Below are 21,851 nucleotides of genomic sequence, written 5' to 3' on the forward strand. Positions count from 1 at the left end.
CACAGCTTATTTATTTATTTTACCTTTCTTTTACATCGGTTAGAAGCTGCATACTAAATCTCGTTGCACTGATGTGCAATGACAATAAAAGATATTATTATTATTATTATTATTATTATGATGATACTTAATTGGAATCATTTGCCTGAATCTTACTGGAGATGAGGACTTGAAGGTGGACTGGTGAAGGTGGATTGCTCTCCTTGGATCAAGGAAGGCTGAGGGAAGATTGGATATGATGTATAAGATAATAACTGCTTAAAAGTTGTGGAAACACAGAGAAGTGGTTTGCATTTGCTCGCAGTTCAAAGATTGGATACACATGATTGGATATGATTGGACAAGGGTTCGATCCTGACCTTGGGTGCTGTCTGTGGAGTTTGCACATTGTTCCTGTCACTATGTAGGCTTTCTCCAGTTTCTTCCCACATCCCAAGAGGTTAATTGGCCTCTGTATATTGTGTTGGGCGTGGATGAAAAAGAGGGGAAACATAGACCTCGTGTGAACGGGTGGTCGAAGGTCGGTGTGGGCCCAGAGTGTGGAAGGTGGACCTTATAATCAATCAACCTCTAACAGCCACAACAATTGTGTGGATATGACTCTAACCAATGGAGATTTCCTCTTGATTCCCCTTGGCCTATGCGTTCTCCCAGTTGCCAAACACTTTAATTCCCCTTCCCATTCCCACACTGACTTTTCTGTCATGGGTCTCCCCCACTGTCAGAGTGAGGCCAGCACTTCATATTTTGCTAAGGCAGTTTACAACCCAGCAGTATGAATATTGATTTCTCTAATTCCAAGAAACCCTTGCATTCCCTCTCTCTCCATCCCGCCCCCATCCTAGACATCCTGCTAGTTTCACTGTTCATATCCCTTTATTATCACTTCTTCCATTATCAACAGTGGACCATTGTGGGCTCCACCTTTCCTGAGTCGCCAGTGTCGGTTATGATTTGTTCTGCACCTTTTCATAGCTCTCCCCTGAATCTCAGGCTGAAGCAGGATATCAATCCGAAAAGTCATCTATTCCTTTGCTCCAGACATGCTGCCTGACTCACTGAGTTACTCCAACATTTTGTGTCTATCCTCTTGATTCCCATTTTTTTGCCAGGGCTTCTTGATGCTGCACTCTTTCGAGTTCTGCCTTGATGGCGAGTGTATGCTCCCTTTCACCTCTGGAATTCAGCTCTTGGGTTCATTTCCAGACCAAGGCTTTGGGGAAGTCTGCAATTTAGTGTTCTTCATAAATGCAAGTAAGTGCCCCTTGAAAGCACTCTTGATGACATTTCTATCATTTTGAGGATTGCTTGTAGTCTGAGCAGCAATAAACCGGAATGGATTTCGTCTTTTTAAAAGGCTGACCTTCAGGTTTTCACAATTAGAGTTTGATAATGTCTTAGAATGGTGTCCAACTCTAATTTACTTTAGAGTTTAGAGATACAGTGCAGAAACATGCCTTTGGCCCACTAAGTCCGTGCCGACCAGCGATATCCTTACACCAGCACTATCCTATGCATGAGGGACAATTTACTATTTGTAACAAAGCCAATTAACCTCCAAGCCTGTGCATCTTTGGAGTATGGGCGGAAAAGAGGAGCACCAAGGGAAAACCCACACAATCACAGGAAGAACTTTGTACAGACACCACCCATAGTCTGGTTCGAACCAGGATCTCTGGCACTATAAGGCAAAACTCGACCACTGCACCACCTTGCCACCAGTGTACTACTTCGGTGTACTAAGTCCAAGTTAAAAATACTTTTTCAATTCAATTTTATTGTTCCAGTTAAAATATAATGCATTCTCTTTCATTCCAAAAGCCTCTGTTGTTTTTTACAAATGTGTTCACAGCTTCATAGCTCAAGCCTGTCTGTAGATGCATGTTTTTTTCATGGGATGGTTTTCAACATACCCTAGGATTAACTGCATGAACTGAAATTTGTCCTTTTGGATCTCTCAGGCTAGGTAAAGAGATCTGGCCCTTCTCCATACAACAGTGCCTCAGCTTTCAATGTAATTGCTTTCATGTGGTCTATTATCTGCAAGTCATATAATTAATCCAATTAAGTGTTCTTTTTCTTCTCTTTCTGCAGAATGTCGAAATGAGAGGCTTTTAATAAGAGAATTTGCTGTTTGTCAAATCAAGGGAAAGCTATATTTGGGGAAAGAAAGAGTGCTACAAGAAATTCTAGGAGCTAATCTGATTGCTGGCACAATGCTTTGAGGAAGAGAAAGACAGAAACTCATTCATCTCGAAAGCATGCCAGCTTCTGACCTGTGAACGGCTACGGTGGAGTACAGAGAGAGCTGACCAGCTGAAGATGCGGCCATGGACCAGCTCCTGGCGATGGATTATGTTGATCCTTCTTGCCTGGGGGACGTTGTTGTTCTATATAGGCGGACATTTAGTCCGAGACAGCGACCAACCAGATCGCTCCAGCAGAGAACTGTCCAAGATACTGGCAAAACTTGAACGTTTGAAGCAACAAAATGAAGATCTGCGGAGAATGGCAGAGTCCCTGAGGTGGGTAGACAGAGGGCCGAGGTCAGGCTTCACTGCACATTTCCAAGGGGGATTTTGCGTACATATTGGTAAATGAGTCGGGAAAGAGAGTGCGTTGGGATGCATTTAACAAATGATTGTGCAAACTGTTGTTTTGTGGAGATTTTCATAACTGGTTATTAGTGAGGACAGGGGTACTCTTGAAATACACAAGTGAGAGCAATAACTTATTTATACCTCTCAAAAGATAAGTATTTATAAACTATGCCACGGATGCTTAATACAGAAATGCTGCATGTGTAATTGCAACTGCTTTATTTTGTGGTCTAAATATACAATATTGTGCACTGAAGTATGGTGATGTATTCCGTCATTGAAGTCGTCAGCAGAAGGAGTAAACAAGTATCTGCAGACCTGATGGTTTAGCATTGCTCCCGGGGATGCTACTGGAATCTGTCATGAGACATCGTGTGATGAGGCACTTGACAAGAGCAAGGCTGGCCAGAGAATTTGCATGGACTTGCAAAGGATGGGTCATGTCTGTGATTGAATTTCATTTTATGTGAGGCCCATCGTGTTGGCATGAGCCACAACACATCCCACCCTCTGCACTCTGTGGAGTGTGAATGTTGGCCACAGGCTTCAGTGCAGCATTTAGTATGGTTCTGATTCAGAAATGATCAAAATTTAAAACTTGTCAAACAGGAGGGTAACTCTCTGAGTATTAGTTTGAACAACTGGTGACAGTGTACAGGGGAAAGGAGCATCAGAATTAACATGCAGATTTATTTCGGATACAAAGTGCTGGAGTAACTCAGCAGGTCGGGCAGCCTCATTGAAGAATAATGAATGATGCATGCAGGAGATGCAGAATACTCTGGCTCAAAGCAGGAATTTAAAATATAAATATCAACAGATTGCATCTGCAAGTTGTGGCAGATGGAATTCAGTGTGCGAACATTTGAGGTAATTACTTTGAATTTTGAAAGCGTAATCTGAGCATTTTCTTTATTTTTTTTACTTTAACGATACAGCGGGAAACAGGCCCTTTAGTCCACCAAGTCTGCATGGACCAGCGATCACCCTGAACACTAGCACTATCCTACTCACTAGGGACAAATTACAATTTCCAGAAACCAATTACCCTACAAATCTGCATGTCTTGGAATGTGGGAGGAAACCGGAGCACCTGGAGAAAACCCACATGGGTCACATGGAGAATGTACAATCAAAGTCACAATCGAACCCTGATCTCTGGCGCTGTAAGGCAGCAACTCTACTGCTGTGCTGTCTTTTTGTTCTGGGATTTTGTTATCGCGATGGATTAGGTAGTATTGGGTAGCAAAGGGTACCAGGGCACTCCGTGTGGGTAAATCAGTAACAGCAAGTGGAGTAGGCCAAACAAGGTTACTGAATGCAATATTATTCTTTGCTTTAAAGAATTGGGAATACAAGGCCTCAAAATGTTGCTTCGTTCATATCCCAATATAAAACTGAATTCAGAAAAGAGCAAAGATAGACATAATGTGCTGGAGTAACTCAGTGAGTCAGACAGCATTTCTGCAGAAAAGGAATAGGTGACATTTTGGGTCAGAACCCTTCTTCAGACTGAAAGTTGAGGTGCGGGTAATTAAACTGGAGACGAGAAAAGGCCAAAACAAATCAGGTCAGGCAACAGATGACCTCCGGAAGGATGGAACCCATAATGACACATTGTTGATAATAGCAGTCCATTTGAAGAAAAATTGTGTTCCTGGAGGGACAGCGATGCAGATTTACAAATGATGCAGCGATGTAAAGGAATGAATTGCGCAAATCTATTGAATAATGAAGGGTGTATCAATTTGACATGTTTGGATTAAGAGGTTTAGTGGTTTATTATCAGTCGGTTGCAGAGCCTCTGTTTCTTTCTTGTGAGACCAATTCAGAATATTAAGTTCAGCCGGTTGGGAGAAAAATCAAGACGCATTGGTTTTTCAAGAAAAGCTCGAAAGAGCACAATTGTTTGGTCAGTTGAGAATCCAGGTTTTCAGTACACAAGCAGGTCAGAGATTTCGGAGCAGGAGAAAGAGTGGATGTGGAGAGGATGTTTCCACTAGTGGGAGAGTCGAGGACCAGAGCCTGTAGACTCCGAATAAAAGGACGTACCTTTATGAAGGAGATGAGAGGGATTTCTTTAGTCAGAAGGTAGTGAATCTGTGGAATTCATTGCCACAGAAGGCTGTGGAGGCCGTCAATGGATATTTTAAAGTTGGAGATTGACAGATTCTTGATTAGTACAGGTGTCGGGTTATAGGGAGAAGGCAAGTGAATGGGATTGAGAAGGAAAGATAGATCTGCCATGATTGAATGGCTGTGTAGACTTGGTAAGCTGAAGGCCTAATTCTGCTCCTATAACTTATAAACTTATGAACTTAGTTGGGACACTGATGAACTGTGATTACACTCATGGGGTTCGAATGACTGGTTCCTGTTGCCTTGGTATATAAGATAGTTTGTCGAGTGGATGGTGATGCGCATTATGAGTTGTTCAATCATAATGTAAGCATTGATGAAGGATTAATAGAAAAATGTTGTCAGATTCTGTACTGTTTTACTTTTCATTCAATCCTCAGTGCTAGATAATAACTTGCTCAATGTCACATAGAACAGTACAGCATAAGAACAGGCCCTTCGGCCCACAGTGTCAGTGCCAAAAATTATGCCAGAGCCACCTCAGTTGAAAACAACTGGGCTACTCTAGAATAAATGAACAGGAATCTGTGACGACTGCATATGGGGTACTGAATGATACTGCATATGTCAAACTGAATGAAAGAAGGATAATTACTTGCGTATGCAGTCGTCATTTACCATTCCAAAATGAGCACTTATTATTTCATAGTCATACAGTGTGGAAATGGGTCCTACAGCCCAACTTGCCCATGCTGACCAACATGCATATAAATAATGTTTCATTTTGTGAAGTAAATCCTTTTCTATAAGATCAGAGGGATTTCTGTGGGCTGGTTCGTAGTTAGTTGCTACTTCAAATTAATTGCATTGCGTGAATGAGTGAATGAATGAATGATTCTTCCAATTTCAACAGATCATACCCATTGAAGACACCTAAATTCCTTTGATATGATTAGTCTTTGACTGAGGAATCTCTTCCAAAAAATACCTGAAACTTGAGATCAGTTTTTTCTTGGCCTCAGCAGCCACCTCATTACTTAAAGAGATAAAGTGGAATTAATTCAACCCTGCAGAACTCTCTAAAACAAGGGAGATTTTGATTAAAACATTACAGAAGCCAATGAACATACAAACCTGCATGTCTTTAGAATGTGGGAGGAAATTGGCGGGTCCGGTGAAAACCCACATGGTCACAGGGAGAATAAACAAACTCTGCACAGACAGTGCGCACAGCTCTTTTTTTTCCGTAAAACCTGCCTTATTCCTTCTGAAAAAAGAAGCCACAAGCCATATTTTAAACTCTAGTGTGATTTATTCTGCAACTAAGTACTCTTTATTGTCTTCAAATTACCTTTGTCTATCACCAAGCTTTTATTTAAACCTGGAAGAACAGAATGAAGAAACAATTGTAATCTGAGTAATGAACAAATCCAGCATGAAAACACTTAATATGCAAGGCAGCAGCATGATGGACTATATTCCATGCTGGACAGATGGAGCGACAACAGCCAAGAGGAATGAGATGCCATTCAGAAGCAAACAGTGTACTTAATCTATAGCCCATCCAGTGGAATCATCAGCATTTAGCTGATTAAATAGCAGTAAACCTGGAACCTGCACACATCGAATGTCAAACATGGAAGTGCCAGACTTGCAGGTAGATGTGGATGGTGGAACCTGTCAGTTTCTCATGATCACCAGTTTTGAAGCCGTGTCTTGTTGCAATTCCACATTACACCAGACGATTTCCCTTTGATTTAACAGTATCCAAGACCCCATTGATTTTGGTGAGGATTATAGGGTTCTGGATGAAGAGGAAAATGGAAGCAAGTTGCTTTTTAAAAAATATTTTAGTTCAGCCTCATTGTTTTAAATTATTTATGTGTTGAGATGTTTTCAGTAGTTATTATTGGTATTTTTCAATAGTTGTATTAGTTTAACTGCCGACTAAAATAGATTTTTTAATGTTGATGAATATTAGACACAATTAAACAAAGTTTAAAAAAAAATCACTCTCCACTTTTACGTCCAACAAGTCTTTGGCTATCAGAAGGTGTAGAGCATTGTCTGCGAGCAGTACTGTTTAACTGTGGCCTGGGTTAATGCTGAGGCCAAACCACTGTCTCATTGGATACCACAGAGCATGTGCTTGGCACTCTGCATCTGGTTCAGCTAAGTATGAGTATGCGGTAGTGCGTGGGTGGCGGGTATCAAAGGCAGCAATTTCCTGAAGTGGCACCTGGGCCATAGAACTGGGCCACCCATCTGAGTTAACTGGGCAATGTGTTATTTACAGAATGCTCTTGATGAGACTTGTAATCTTTGCCACTCAGGAAGTGAAGTGCAAAATGCACTTCAGAAAACACTGACATTCCCAAGTGCAATCTTGGTTTATTGTATTGCATTTGCTATTGTAAGGCTTATAATAATACTATGCAATATTTATGACTATAATTGTGTTGTTATTAGTGTGTGGGATTTTGGTTGGTCAACCTCGCCCCACATTAATTTTGGTTCATACCGGCGATTGTTGTTTTGGAGACTTATTTTGTGTAGTGCAGAAAATCCTCTGGTGGACACATGGAGAATGCATGTGGACTTACCCACTATTGCGATTGCCGCCTTATGATAACCTTATGAACCCAACTTTAATCCATTTAATACTAACAGCCTACAGTGACTGAAGTATTCAAAGACAAACATGCAGGGTCACACAAGTGCCCCTTAAGTCACACAACATGGTGAATTTGACACAAGTGGCCTGCCTTCCTCTTTCGCTGGTCAAAAATCATGTAAACTACTTTGATAATAAACTGAAAATACCCAGGTCATGCAGGTGAAGAAGGCAGATCACCGTCACCTTTTCAAGGCGAAGATGGTCAAAGAAATCTGTAGTTTTTTTCTGCATCTTGAGAACGAACTGCAAAAATAAAATTAATCTTGAAAGTGAGTTTTTCCATCTCTGAAAAGAAGCACATTCCTTTGTTTCATATCCATTGTTTTAGTAGCTTAAAGCCCTGTCCCACTGTACGAGTTCATTCAAATGCTCTTCCGAGTTTAAAAAAAAAATCAAACTCGTGGTAAGCACGTAGAATGAACGTAGCGGGTACGTCGGAGCTCGGGGACATCTCTTAACGGCTCGTAACTCTAACGGCAGGTACTCGGGAAACACGATAAGCTCGGGAAGACTCGTGATGATTTTTCAACATGTTGAAAAATGCCTACGAGAGCCCCGAGTACTTACGAGCGGCCATTACCGTAAATCTCCAAGTTCAAATCAGGGCAAACTCAGGAGAACTCTTGAATGAACTCATACAGTGGGACAGGGCTATTAGTGCCAAGAGAGAGAAAACATTGGAAACTGTCAGTGGGTTTGAGCACATTTTCAATCTTCCACTTTCACCATCACTATTCCAAGTAATATTCTTCACTGTACGATGAACTGTTCTGCTGTGTTGCAACTGGTAGAACAAAGCTGTTCTTAGGAGAATCATAAGGAGTTAAATGTTCAATTGTGATGGTGTAGTGTTTTGTCATGGATCTCTTGTTGTGGTGCTGATGGGTTGCTTGAAGCACGTTTGTTATCTTTGGTTGCTGAGTGAGCCTAATCTAACAGTGCCTGATCCTTTAAGATTCCTGGCCAAAATATAACATCCAGATAAATTATACAACTGCAAAGGCTTCCAAGGTTAACTGGAGGACACCCGGTGCTATTTGTTTTTTTTTTAATCTCCAATTCCGGTGATCTACCTATTTGTTCCTGAATTCCTTCTGATCCAAAGTGTTCCATTTTGCAGGGATCCTGTGTGTGTATAATAGAGGACTTATTTACACAGCAGAATCTAAAAGATGGGTATTGCTTTCATTTGCAATATGAGAATTGCATTTTCACAGATATTTTCCAGACAGATTAATCTCTCTGGTCTCATTATTGATATATTTCCTCCAGTTCTCAATCCTATTATTTTTTGATGAAAATAAGTACCATGAGCAATTTCCGTGAAAGATGCACATGTTTAATCCTGGCTTTATTTTAATGTTACCCAGAATGTTGCTGCTCAATTGACATAATGTTGTTGGCATTCGCTTGGTTCTGAATTAAGATGATCACTGGATTGTGGCTGTGGCTCCATATGTTCGAGGTGCACTGTTGAGCATCGACATGTTGTGCAGGCAAACCTCACATTTTTATGCGGGGGTTACGTGCTTGAATAGCAACACGTAATTCAAAATGCGTAAATTAAACATATAGGCAATTGCGCTATTTGCAGTGAATTTGAATACATTCCAAAATATAGCAGTGCATAAATCAAGCTTTGGTATTAAAGGAACAAGCAGGTTATTTCCAAAATGCTTAAATCAAGTTTGAAACACAAGATGCTTGTGTTCATACAGATTGTTACTTTGCAAGGATTTCTCTTCACAAAGATTTCTCAAATGCCCTGAAAACTTGGATGCCATGTCCATTTCCTATAATGGTCGCTTTTAAATTGGTCTTTGCGTAGTAGTCAATGCATCACAAGCGTCCACTTATACCAAAGGTCATATTTTAGGCACAATGAACACTTCAGGAAAGATGTGCCTTTTCACTGTTCTACTATATTCACCAATGAATTTATTAACTTCATTTTCACAGCCGATAACATGTGATTTAGTTCTTTCACTGGATATTTAGTACCATTTTGATTTTGAAAAACTGAGTGTGCCAGCACGTTTGGAGAATTAGTTGCCACTCTTTTACATGTGGAACGGGTCCCAATCATGTCAAAACATGTGGCTGAACATATCTAATGTCTGATGACTACAGGAGATATGTTTTTTTATTCCCTATCTCAATCCATGGCCTGGCAACAATCAATGAAATGTAATTTGATATTAAGCTGTCAATTGTCAAGGGCAGAAAGATCAGATTGTTATGAGAACTGCAAAGCAAAAGATGTTTAAGAAGGAACTGCAGATGCTGGAAAATCAAAGGTAGACAAAAGTGCTGGAGAAACTCAGCGGGTGCGGCAGCATCTATGGAGCGAAGGAAATGGGCAACGTTTCGGGCCAAAACCCTTGGAACATTGAACATAACCCACAGAACAGTGCAGCACAAGAACAGGCTCATCAACCCTCAATGTCTGTGGCGAACATGATGCCAAGACCATCACATATATCTACCAGCACATAACCCATATCCCTCCATTCCCTGCATATCTACATATCTATCCAAAAGTATTTCAAATACCACTAAGTATCTTCTTCAACCATCAGTGCGTTCCGGACACTTATTACCTTCTGTGTAAAGTAAAACTTGTCTGGCACATCTCCTTTAAACGTTCCCCCTCACACCTTAAAGCTTTGCCCTCTAGTATTTTTTTTCCCCATCCTGGGAAAATGATTATGACTACCTCTTATGGCTTTTATTTTATATACTTCTATCAGGTCTCCCTGCAACCTCTGACGTTCCAGAGTGAACAATGCAAGTCTGTTCAACCTCTCCATGTAGCTCTCCCTACTCCAGGTATCAGTATGGTAAACTTCTCTGCACTTCTTTCCAAAGCCTCCACATCCTTCCTATAATGGGGCAACCAGATCTGCACATAAAACTTCAAATGGGATCTAACCAAAGTCCTATAAAGCTGCTTCATGACTTCCTGACTCTTATACTCAATCTCTCGACCTATGAAAGCAAGCATACCATATGCCTTCTTGGAACTTTATCTACTGTGTTGCTATTTTCAGGGAGTTATTGATTTTGAACCCAAGATACCTCTGTACATCATGCTCTGAGGTCTATTGGGTGTACAGCCAACGGCCAATGCCCATGATTTGGTCTGCAAAAACCCAGGTTTTCTGTTCGCCGATAGCAATAAGCAAAAGAGTAAAACTATACAATGCAAAATTAGAATTAGGAAAATCTGTATTTTTGTCGAACTTCAGTATCAAAGATATGTAAAAGTAAAATATAACAGACAATAATAATCAATAGTGTATCAATTGCTTATAACCTGATCTTAGCGTATAGTCTCGTTCCTTTATCCACAGGAGAATTAAAACGTCTCTTAATTCCAAGTCAAATTAGGTTAATTATAATATAATTTGGAATGAAATCAAGTTGTTAGTTGATTAGTTACCATTTTAGATTTGCTGAGATTTAATGGAAGAATTGTGCCTAAGTGTTGCTTTTGCGATTTGGCATCAATCATTAATTTGCTGTCACAGTACTCTTGGTAATTATATCACAGTCACTGAAAGACTACAAACTGAAATCATCTCTTCATTCAGTCATAGAGTCATACATCGTGGAAACAGCCCCTTCAGCCCAACTTGCCCACACCGAACAACACGTCCCATCTGCACGAGTCCCACCTGCCTGCGTTTGGCCCATATTCCTCTAAATCCGTCCTATCCATGTACCTGTCTAATTGCTTCTTAAAAGTCCCTGCCTCAACTACCTCCTCCGGTAGCTCGATCCATAGAGCCTTTTGTGTGAAAAGGTTGCCCGTCAGATTCTGATAAAATCTTAGCACTTTCACCTTAAACCTATGTCCTCCAGTTCTTGATTCCCCTACTCTGGGCAAGAGACTCTATACGTCCACCCAATCTATTGCCCTCCTGAGTTTAAACACATCTTAAGATCAACCATCATCCTTCTATGCTTATACTGAAGATAAACTATGCAGGGGCTTTCAGAGGTTGCAATTAAACTGATATATAGCAAGGCAATAATGGATAAGTGTAGGATTCCCATCAATGGGTCGTTGATGATTGGTGCATACTCGCCAAGTTTAATTGATATTTAACTGGCATCTAATTTGCCCTACGTTTTCGGGGGGGGGGGGAAGGAATAGGATCTTGGGAGAGTTGATGGGGATGTGGGGTGAATAAAACATGAGTAATGGATGGTCAGCATGAACACTGTGGGCCAAGGGGCCTATATTTTTTCTCTGTTTCTCGTTCACTCGCTCTCTCTCTCCCCCCCCCCCCCCCCCCCCTATCTCTCTCTCTCACCCCCTCCCTCGGTGGGAAGTATCACTGTAATTCCTCAAGTTCTTTATTGGGTGTAGCACTGGCTTGGGTTATAGTGGACACTCGCATAGTTCACCTCATCTCCTGTTTTTCATGTCTTTCATGATTTTGGCTGATGTAAAGAGATAGAGTCATAGAGTGATACAGTGTGGCAACAGGCACTTTGGCCCAACTTGCCCACACTGGCCAACATGTCCCAGCTACACAAGTCCCACCTGCCTGCACTTGGACCACATGCCTCCAAACCTGTCCTATCCATGTACATATCTAACTGTTTCTTAAACATCAACATAGTCCCAGCCTCAACTATCTCCTCTGGCAGCTTGTTCCATACTCCCACCACCCTTCAGATTACCCCTCAGATTCCTATTAAATCTTTTCCCTTTCACCTTGAACCTATGTCCTCTGGTCCTCGATTCCCCTACTCTTGGCAAGAGATTATGTGCCTGATCTATTCCTCTCATGATTTTATACATATACTTATAGAGTTAGTTGATTCTAACTTGCATGTTGAAAAGTGATGGGTCCAATCTTAGATGATGCTGCTTGACTATAGAAACTTGTCTGCTGGACAAATTGTGGAATCCCATTTGGATCCCATGGAATCCCATGTGGAATGCCATTTGTATCAGGCAACGGAGGATTGCGGTTATTGAACAATAAATACAGCTCTTCCTAAAAGGCAGCATAAGAAGTAGTCCTGCATTCAATGTGGAGCCAGAGAGAGCAGACAAGGTGGGAACAACACCCAGGCTGTCGCTTGTGGTGTTTGAGACATCTTGCAGTCACCTCGCCCATTGCTCCACGTCCCAAAGAAACACAGCACGGCATGAGAGGCAGCGAGTTTTCCACCATCTCACAACTTGCAAATTCTATCAGCAGCTGAAGCAAGCCCGAGTTTCGATAATGAGGCACTTTGCACAAGTGAGAATAAAAGTACCATTGAATATTGTTCCTCAATGGTTTTAGATCCTTGCTGATTTTAGATGGTATTTTATAACAATGTTATTTTAAGCATAGGTTGTTTAAACTAAACAAATATTGGTTGACCATTCCTAGTTTGATGAAGCTTTCTAAATGGGAAATAAAATGGACTGAAGTGAGCTAATCTATTGCTTGAGGTTGGTTAAAGGACCTGGGGAGGTCCACCTTGGTAGCCAGTATATTCATGACTTCAATGTCCAAGTGTGGCAGTTAGGAAGCAGTGAACCTGATCTCTGCATTTGGATCCAGCGCGGTGTTCAGAGGCTAAGAACAAGCATCTTGATCTGGGGGGTCAGATGCACTTTATCTCTGTCCCCTCAGTTGTACACGAGGCATCTGGAAAATCACAGTAAGCTCCATTCATTTGAAAACCCTCATCCATCCTGAAGGAAAGATTATTTTTATTGTAAACTTTTAATTGACATTAATGTTTGAACTCATTTTTATCAATGTAATTTCTTTCTAGGTAACGTTATCTATGTATTTATTTATTTTTTAATTTGAATACTGATTGTCCACATCTCTGATTATCAGAGACCTCTGAAAACATTTGTAGACGTCTTTAACAGGTGGGGTCAGGGTCTTCAGATTCTCTGCCCGAGTCCTCAAATATCCTTGTGGACTAAAGATAGATACAAAATGCTGGAGTAACTCAGGCAGCATCTCTGGAGAAAAAGGATGGGTGACGTTTCACGTTCGAATCGGGGGCAGCCACAAATTACCTCGGCAATACGGTGCCTGGTAGGCCTATTGTTGGCTAGGAAAGGTGTGATCTCAAGAGGAACAATGTGGAAAACTGTGGGAATGTAAACCCAGCAGTATGAACATTGAATTATCTAATTTTAAGTAACCTCCTGGCCCCCTTCTTGCACCCTAGTTGTTTTACCAGTGCCATAGTTTTCCACATTATTTCTCTTGAGACCTCACCTTCCCTAGCCAACAATGGACCTACCAGGCAATACCCTGCCTAAGGTCATTTGCGGTTGGCCCTGATTGATCCTGGTCTCCAGCTCTTCACATCCTTTCCCTAATTTTGTCTAATTTTACAACGTGAAGATTAAGGCTTCCACCACTTATATGCTCGAGGAGGGTGCTGTTAATCATTATCAAGCAATTACAGGGGAATGGGTACAAAAGGCCAAAAGTCAAAGCAATTTAACTACAGAGAGATACTATTGCCAAAAACACACATGCTACTTAAAACCAGCTTATTATCTTTCACACTGGGCTAGAATTACTGGGCATGAAATTATTGTTAATTGGTCTGTAACAAATCTCTGTAAGCAGTGACCATGTTCCTCCTGGTTAATCTGTCACTAACCTTTAAGCTCAGTGCAAATGAGCAACACTTCATTCACCACGAGTAACAGATAACGTTTAACCCACAGCAATCACTGAATCCTTCCAACATTCTGTTTTTGTTGCAGATTGTCTTTTCCAGTTGGCAACTATTGTGATATTTTGCACGTTTTGTATTTTGGAGATGATTTTTGTGTCCATTGTTGTGTATGCTAGACTTGAGAAGGCTCTTGTATATTGTCACATTTGAACTTGGCTCTGTATATCTAGAATGAGTGAAGACAAATGAACCCACAGTCATCCTTCTATTTTTTTGTTGTTGCTGGATTTATCTCCAAGCATACTCTCATCACCTTTCTGGAGAAAAGGAATAGATGAGATTTCAGGTTGAAAGATGGAGGGGGGGGGGGGGGTTGTTATCTGGAGGCGAGAGAAGACCAGGCAAAACCAGGGCAGCAACAGATCTCTCTGACTATTGATTATTTATATTCCGTTCTATAGTCATGCTATTCCATATATCTGTGCAGTTCAATTATAGATCATCCTCGTCGTAGAGTCATACTGCATGGAAACAGGTTCTTCGGTCCAACTTGTCCACACCGAGTGACATGTCCCATCTACACTAGTCCCACCTGCCTGCATTTGTCCCATATCCCTCTAAACCTGGCCTAGCCATGTAGGAGCTACCCCATACCTATCTAAATGCTTCTTGAATGCTACAGTAGTACCTGCTATACATTCTGGGTTTTTTCCCCCTGATTTTCATGAGTTTCTTTCCCCACTGATGGTGGAGTGCCAAATGGTGCAGAGTAATTTCAGATGAAATCTTGCTAAAGCCAATAGTGAAATAGTCTATCATTGTGGTCATGTCCCAAGATGTTCATTAAAAACCTGAGCAGTGCATTTGTTTATCTTGTACTAATTTCTCAAGTCAATTAAAATCCAATTTTAATCTTTTTTTTTGTAGGGATGAACTTTGCTGCATAATTTTGAGTAATTTCTTGATTTAGTATGACAGGCTAATAAGAATTCATCACCAAGATTGCTATTCATCTTGCTGTTTTAGCCTCAGGAATGGTTTGTGGTACAGTCTCTATATGGTAATATGACAAATTTTCCTTAAAAGATGACCAACACCAGATGCAAACTGAATATATTTATGACATATAAATATGACAGACCAAAGCAAGTATGTCTATCTCTATCCTTGCATAATTTAACTAAACTAACTCAATGTTGAGTATTATTGTCATGTGTACCTAGGTACAATGGAAAGCTTTTTGTTGTGTGCTATCCAGTCAACACAAAGACTATACATGATTAAAATCAAGCATCCACACTGTAGATATACAGGATAAAGAGTAAATTGTTTAAATTTTTCAAACTTCTGTACCTCTTGCTTAATGGGAGAGAGGAAAAGAGAGGGTGACCGGGGTGTGAGTGGTCCTTGATTATGCTGGAGACCTTGCCGAGGCAGTGTGAAGTATAGATGGAATTAATAGAAGAGAGGTTAGTTTACGGGGTGTTTTGGGCTATGTCCACAAATGTTGATCCACCTGCGATAAGTAGGTTATTGATGCTCCAAAGATCCATGATTAAACATTCCTAGCCACCAGATATCACATTATCCTGTGGGAGAGCTAAATATCCCACAGGCAATTTGATAAAAAGTATACTCTGGAAACTTCCCATCCAACATCCAGAGTGCAAAACAATCCCTCTTTGACGGTCCATATATTCACCCGGTACTTTAGGGAAAACTGGTTCCCTGAAATCATCTGAACTCATCGGAAGTGGAGAAACATTCATTGTTCATTGCATTACGCAACACACTGTTCTGTGTGTCCACTATTCTTCCAGAAACTAAATACATTTGTCTATATTTATCCTCGTACTAGACTAAGTGGGACCCGTTGGGTCCCAGCTTCACACGGGAGGGCTGGTCCCCCAACGCAATATTCCACCTCTGCACCACTTCCAATATTGCTGACCAGTGGTGGTGGGGGGGGGGGGGGCTTTCTGGAGCGCTAGTATGTGCGTTGTGGGTCAAAGCGACTGGTTTCCAGAGGGCTAGTATAGACATTGTGGGCTGAATGGATTCTTTTTTGCAAGCCTTAGAACCAATAGACACTTTTTGCAAGCTTTAGAACCAATAGACACTTTTTGCAAGCATTTTAGAACCAATAGACATTTTTTTGCAAGCTTTAGAACCAATAGACATGTTTTGCAAACTTTAGAACCAATAGACATTTTTTTGCAAGCTTTAGAACCAATAGACATTTTTTTGCAAGCTTTAGAACCAATAGACATTTTTTTTGCAAGCTTTAGAACCAATAGACATTTTTTTGCAAACATTTTAGAACCAATAGACACTTTTTGCAAACTTTTTAGAACCAATAGACACATTCTGCAAGTATTTTAGAACTACTAAGGGCACTTACATTTGAGTAGATATGTGTTCAGTGTTATTCACAGCTCAGAGAAACATGACCCTCTGCCTTCCTCCATCTTGAAGAGACTGTGAGGCACACCACTTCCTGGTTTTATAGTCCCTCCCCCCTGCCGCCAGCGGGGGCAGCAGAGAGAATAGGGAAGTTTGTAAAAACATTAATATCTCTGTCATTTTTCATCGACGGGTAAAATCCTCGGCACACATGCGGCGGAGGGGGGCTCTGAGCAAGGTGGCCAAAAATGACGGCCGTAGGTGGCGGCGTTCTCTGGTAAATCGCAGCACAGATGGCCAAAAGCGGTCAAGAACAGAGATTTAGTAATATAGATAAAGATAATGTAGCTTAACTAACTATACAGAATAACCTATTGCGAGAAAATCAGAATGAAGGATGAGGGCGGATCTTATTGAAACCTACTGAATAATGAAAGGCCTGGATAGAGTGGATGTAGAGAGGATGTTTTCACTCGAGGGAGACTCGAGAACCAGAGGGATAGGACTAGTAATCTTTTCAGCATTTTGGTTTTAAGGAAAGGCAAGTGGAATTTAAGTTAGGGAAGAGTGAAGCAATGCGTTTTTGGGAAGTTAAGCTAGGGCAGGACATACACAGTGAATGGCAGGGCCCAGTCGTGTGGTGGAACAGAGACCAAGAAGTAGAAATACATACTTCCCTGAAAGTGGCAACACCGTCTATCCACACAAGGTGAAGAAGGCACACATAGAACACACATTACAGCACATGAATGGGCCCTTCGGCCCAACTTCCCCGCCCTGACAAGCATACCCCATCTACACAAGACCTGTCCAAATGTTTTTTAAACGTTATGATCATACCTGCCTCAACTACCTCTTCAGGCGGCTTGTTACATATACCTACCACCCTTTGTGTGAAGAAGTTGCCCCTCAGGTTTGTTTTAAATCTTTTCCCCTACACCTTAAACCTACGCCCTCTGGTTCTTGATTCCCCTACTGTGGATAAAAGTATTTTAACTTGTACATTTGCCTTGTTACTTGCTCTCATAATCTTATACATGATCTAAAAGTTGTGTAAAAAGTTCCTTATCTAGAGTATAATATGACATGATTAATACAATATGGCATTTCAAGGACTGCTGTACAAATGTTATTTCTATATTTGTTCTGTCTGCTGTGTTAGAATGTGCAAGAGCAGTTATTGATTATATCAAGCAATTTGTTTGCTCTGTTATAAAACACTTCCTAGGTCCTGGCTGTTACATTTGTTGATCTCTGGTCAATATTTAGACAGTCGAGATTCTGCATATGGTTCTGATGCATGAAAGCAACACTTGATAGGAAGAATACCCTGGAGGTTCTGCAGGGAAATTAACAGATTGTTAATAGATCAACTTTGGATCCAAAAATGCAAATGCCCCTTCATCAGTTTCAGAACTCACAGATTTGTAGATGCAAGGAACCGCAGATGCTGGCTTGCACATAAGGACATACTGTAAAGTCTGAAGAAGGATCCTGGCCCAAAACATCACCTCTAGAGGTACTACTTGACCCACTGAGTTACTTGGACTGTTTCAGGCAAAAGTCCAAGACATAACCAGGCACATCATAAAGTGGAGAACATGCAAGGACGTAAGCCGTTGGTGAAATGGCCAAAGACTAACAGCAAGGAGTGGGAAACCATCAATGCAGATGTGAGCCTAATCTTGTGGATTTAAGGGATCAGCAGAAAAGAAGTTGGAGAAGATGGGTGATCTAGTCTACAGCTATGGAAAAGAGAAATTCGGAGGGAAGGAACAACTCAGCAGGAAAGATAGGCTTCTTCTCCCCAGGTTCCGTCGTCTCCAAGAAATCCAACGACTTGTTAAAGAAAAGCCTGAGGAAGTTGTGGAAAAAAGCAACAGCAGAAGAAAGCGAGGGCATCAACCTCCTTCAAGAGGACATAAAGATGAACTGATACTTGTCCCCGCTGACATCCCACCAATCTCACCCCACAACATCGCTTTGACATCAGCCCTTCCAAGCTGAGTGAGGTGAAAGAGGTAGTGAAGAAGGCAAGAATGGCCTCTGCGCCAGGGCCTAATGGTGTTCCATATTGTGTCTACAAGAATGCCCCGGATGTTCTGAAATTCCTCTGGAGGAACATGAGTGTTGCGTGGGAAATTAAAGTTATCCCCAAAGCTTGGCGAAGAGAGGGGGGAGTACTGATCCCAAAAGAAAAAAAAAATCATCTACAATCGAACAGTTTTGGCAAATAAACCTTCTAAAAATAGAAGGCAAGATTTTTTTCAGTGTATTGGCGAAAAGACTTACAAAGTATCTGAAACAACACCATTTCAATGATACATCAATCCAAAAGGCTGGCATAGCAGGCTTCTTGGGATGCCTTGAACATACCAGCGTCATATGGCATCAGATACAGACTGCTAAGAAAGAACGAAATAGCCTGCATGTCTTGTTCCTCGACCTGGCCAACGCCTATGGATCAGTTCCATATTCGCTACTGTGGACTGCTTTTGAATTCTTTCAGGTGCCTGCAACAATAACAAATCTGGCAAAAAAAAAACGACTTCCAGGATCTGCAATTTTGTCTCACAACATCAGACTTTACCACAGCGTGGCGACCACTGGAAGTAGGCATCATGGCGGGGTGTGCCATCTCCCCAGTGACCTTCATTATGGCAATGGAGCTCATTAGCAGAGCATCAAAATGGGTTGTGGGAGGAAAATGGCTACAGTGTGGTCAGCAGCTACCACCTATACGACGAGTCTATGTGGACGATATAACAACACTAACGACAACTGCCCCCTGCACTTCATCAAAACATCACATTGGTAAGGGTGAAGATTAAACCCAGCAAGTGCAGAAGGTCAAGTCAAGGATCAAAGATTTCATATTGACGGAATACCTGTTCCAACTGTTTCAGAAATGCCAGTGAAGAGGTTGGGCCGATGGTATGATGCAAAGCTCAAGGACAACGAGCAGTTTGAACAACTCAAAAAGGATACCATCATGCACATAGCTCACATCAACAAGACCTTGCTACCAGGGAAACTTAAGCTGCGGTGCTTTCAGTTTGGCATACTACCAAGAATCATGTGGCCTTTAACTATGTATGAAATCCCCATCAACAAAGTGGAAAAGCTGGAAAGAATGATCAGCACACATGTGAAACAGTGGCTTGGACTTCCACGATGCTTAAGTCCTGTTGGACTGTACGGGAGTGGCAAATTAGAATTACCCATTGCAGGACTTGTGGAACAGTTCAAATGCACTAAAGCAAGGTTAGTCATGACCCTCAATAAATCTGAAGATGCCCCCAGTGTGGCAACAGGGAGGAAGTGGACCCCACCTGAAGCCGTTCAGAGTGCTAAGTCTGCTCTTCATTTCAGGGATGTGGTTGGCCAAGCCCAACTGGGAGAGCCGGGCTCGGGCTCGTCCCAAAAGTTCCTCAATGGCACAAGGCAACATCAGTGCAGAAGAGACGGCTCGTGGTGGAGGAGGTGAATAGACAGGAGGACGCAGAGCGACACGCCAAGGCCATCTCAATGGCCAAGCAGGGCCAATGGACTAACTGGGAGAGCCTGGAAAAGAGGAAACTCATCTGGTGTGACATCTGGCAAATGGAGCGAACTCAGTTAAGTTATGTCATCAGAGCCACTTATGACATTCTCCCATCACCCCAGAACCTGAAGCAGTGGTTCGGAGAAGACCCCGCATGCTCCCTTTGCCAAACACCTGCATCACAACAACAGCCAAATTGGCATACATTGTGGAATTGAGAGTTCCATGGAAAGATGGTGTTGAAGCAGCTTATGAAAGGAAAAAGATCAAGTACTCTGAACTGGCAACTGAAGCTGCCCAGAATGGCTGGAAGACCAAGAATTTCCCTGTAGAAGTGAGATGCAGGAGATTCATTGCTACATATGAAGAAAATGGGGGGTGAGGGGTCGCTCCCTCCAACAAGCAATCAAGTCATTGTCGATTTCAGCAGATAAAAGCAGCAATTGGCTTTGGATTAAAAGGAAAGACAACAATTGGGCTGCAAGATGAAGACAGGAGGGTATGGAACTGAGGGGGATGTAGCTGGGATGCCAGGTATCACCGTTGAGCCCTCTGGGGACGTTGTGGGCTTATCAATGAAACGTCAAAGAAGGAGGGTGCCCACCTGATGGCCCCGATGACGTACCTACCCTACCTTTCACCAGTCCAATCCCACTGCCAATATCAAGAGTGCCGACTTACAGGGATTGAAACATTAAATCCTATTAGCTCTACTACTCCAGAACTCTGACCCATTGATAACTTATATTTTGAAACAAAATTTGGTACAGATCTTTCGATTACACCCAGTTGCCTTTAGTTCCTGTTTATGCAATTCATTTTCACTGCTCCACATCAATTTCAATGACTATTTGACAATAATAATCTTTGGAGAACAGCAGGCAATCAAAAAGGAACCCTAGCCATCACTCATATGGCCACTATTCAACCCTTAACGTTAGATCCCCTGAGAATGTGATATTAAGCTGGCTTCTGTTCGTGAGCTTTCTTCATCCCTTAACAGTAACTTAGACTGAGCGGTGAACTAGAGTCACATAAAGATGAGTCCCTCAGGTTTCCTTGCCTGAAAAAATATGATTGAAGGACATCGAACCAATTAGTTTATGTAATAATCCAACAGATATGTAGTACATTTTACAGATCAGAAATATTTAATTTCCAAATAAAACCATTCTTGATTTGTTACTTTTGAGGCTACTGATGTGTCACTTCCCATCCACGAACAATCTTTCACTTCACATCTCGTAATCTAAACAGGAAGGCATCTCACCAGATGGCATGAAGCCCAGAAAGTAACATGAGGCGTATTCTACTAATTATTCTAACTTGTAGCAGACGTGTGCTGAGAGTACCCGTCAGCAGTTTGAAGGCACTTGATGATCCAGGTGCTGCTGATCTGTAATTAGTGGCTCAGTATTCAAATGCTCATTTTTATCCCGTGTCATCAAGATAGGACTCGAGGGCGGCACGATGGCGCAGCGGTAGAGTTGCTGCCTTACAGCGTTTGCAGCGCCAGAGACCCGGGTTCGATCCCGACTCCAGGTGCTCTCTGTACAAAGTTTGTACATCCCCCCCGTGACCTGAGTGGGTTATCTCGGAGATATTCGGTTTGCTCCCACACTACAAAGCCATACAGGTTTGTAGGTTAATTGGCTTGGTAAATGTAAAAATTGTCCCGAGTGTGTGTTGGATAATGTTAATATACGGAAATCGCTGGTTGGTGTGGCCAAAGGGCCTGTTTCTAAACTAAACTAAACTAAACTAAAATATAGGTTTAAGGTGAGGGGGGAAATATTTCGTAGGATCCTGCGGGGCAACGTTTTTATACAAAACTTTGGTAAGTATATGGAACAAGATGCAGGAGGTGGTAGTTGAGCCAGGTACTAAC

General features: G+C 41.8%; 1 protein-coding gene across 5 annotated transcripts in view; it reads left to right on the forward strand.

Moving 5' to 3' along the window:
- Positions 1–21,851, forward strand: part of fut8 (fucosyltransferase 8) — a 632,584-nt gene that overhangs the window by 441,802 nt on the left and 168,931 nt on the right. For all 5 annotated transcript variants that reach the window (XM_033026878.1, XM_033026881.1, XM_033026879.1 and 2 more), the window contains one exon: positions 2,095–2,525. In XM_033026878.1, the coding sequence (XP_032882769.1) occupies positions 2,323–2,525 (203 nt within the window). In that variant the 5' untranslated portion in view covers positions 2,095–2,322. The remainder of the gene's footprint in view (positions 1–2,094; positions 2,526–21,851) is intronic.

Source organism: Amblyraja radiata, chromosome 9, assembly GCF_010909765.2.
Source record: "Amblyraja radiata isolate CabotCenter1 chromosome 9, sAmbRad1.1.pri, whole genome shotgun sequence".
NCBI lineage: Eukaryota > Metazoa > Chordata > Chondrichthyes > Rajiformes > Rajidae > Amblyraja > Amblyraja radiata.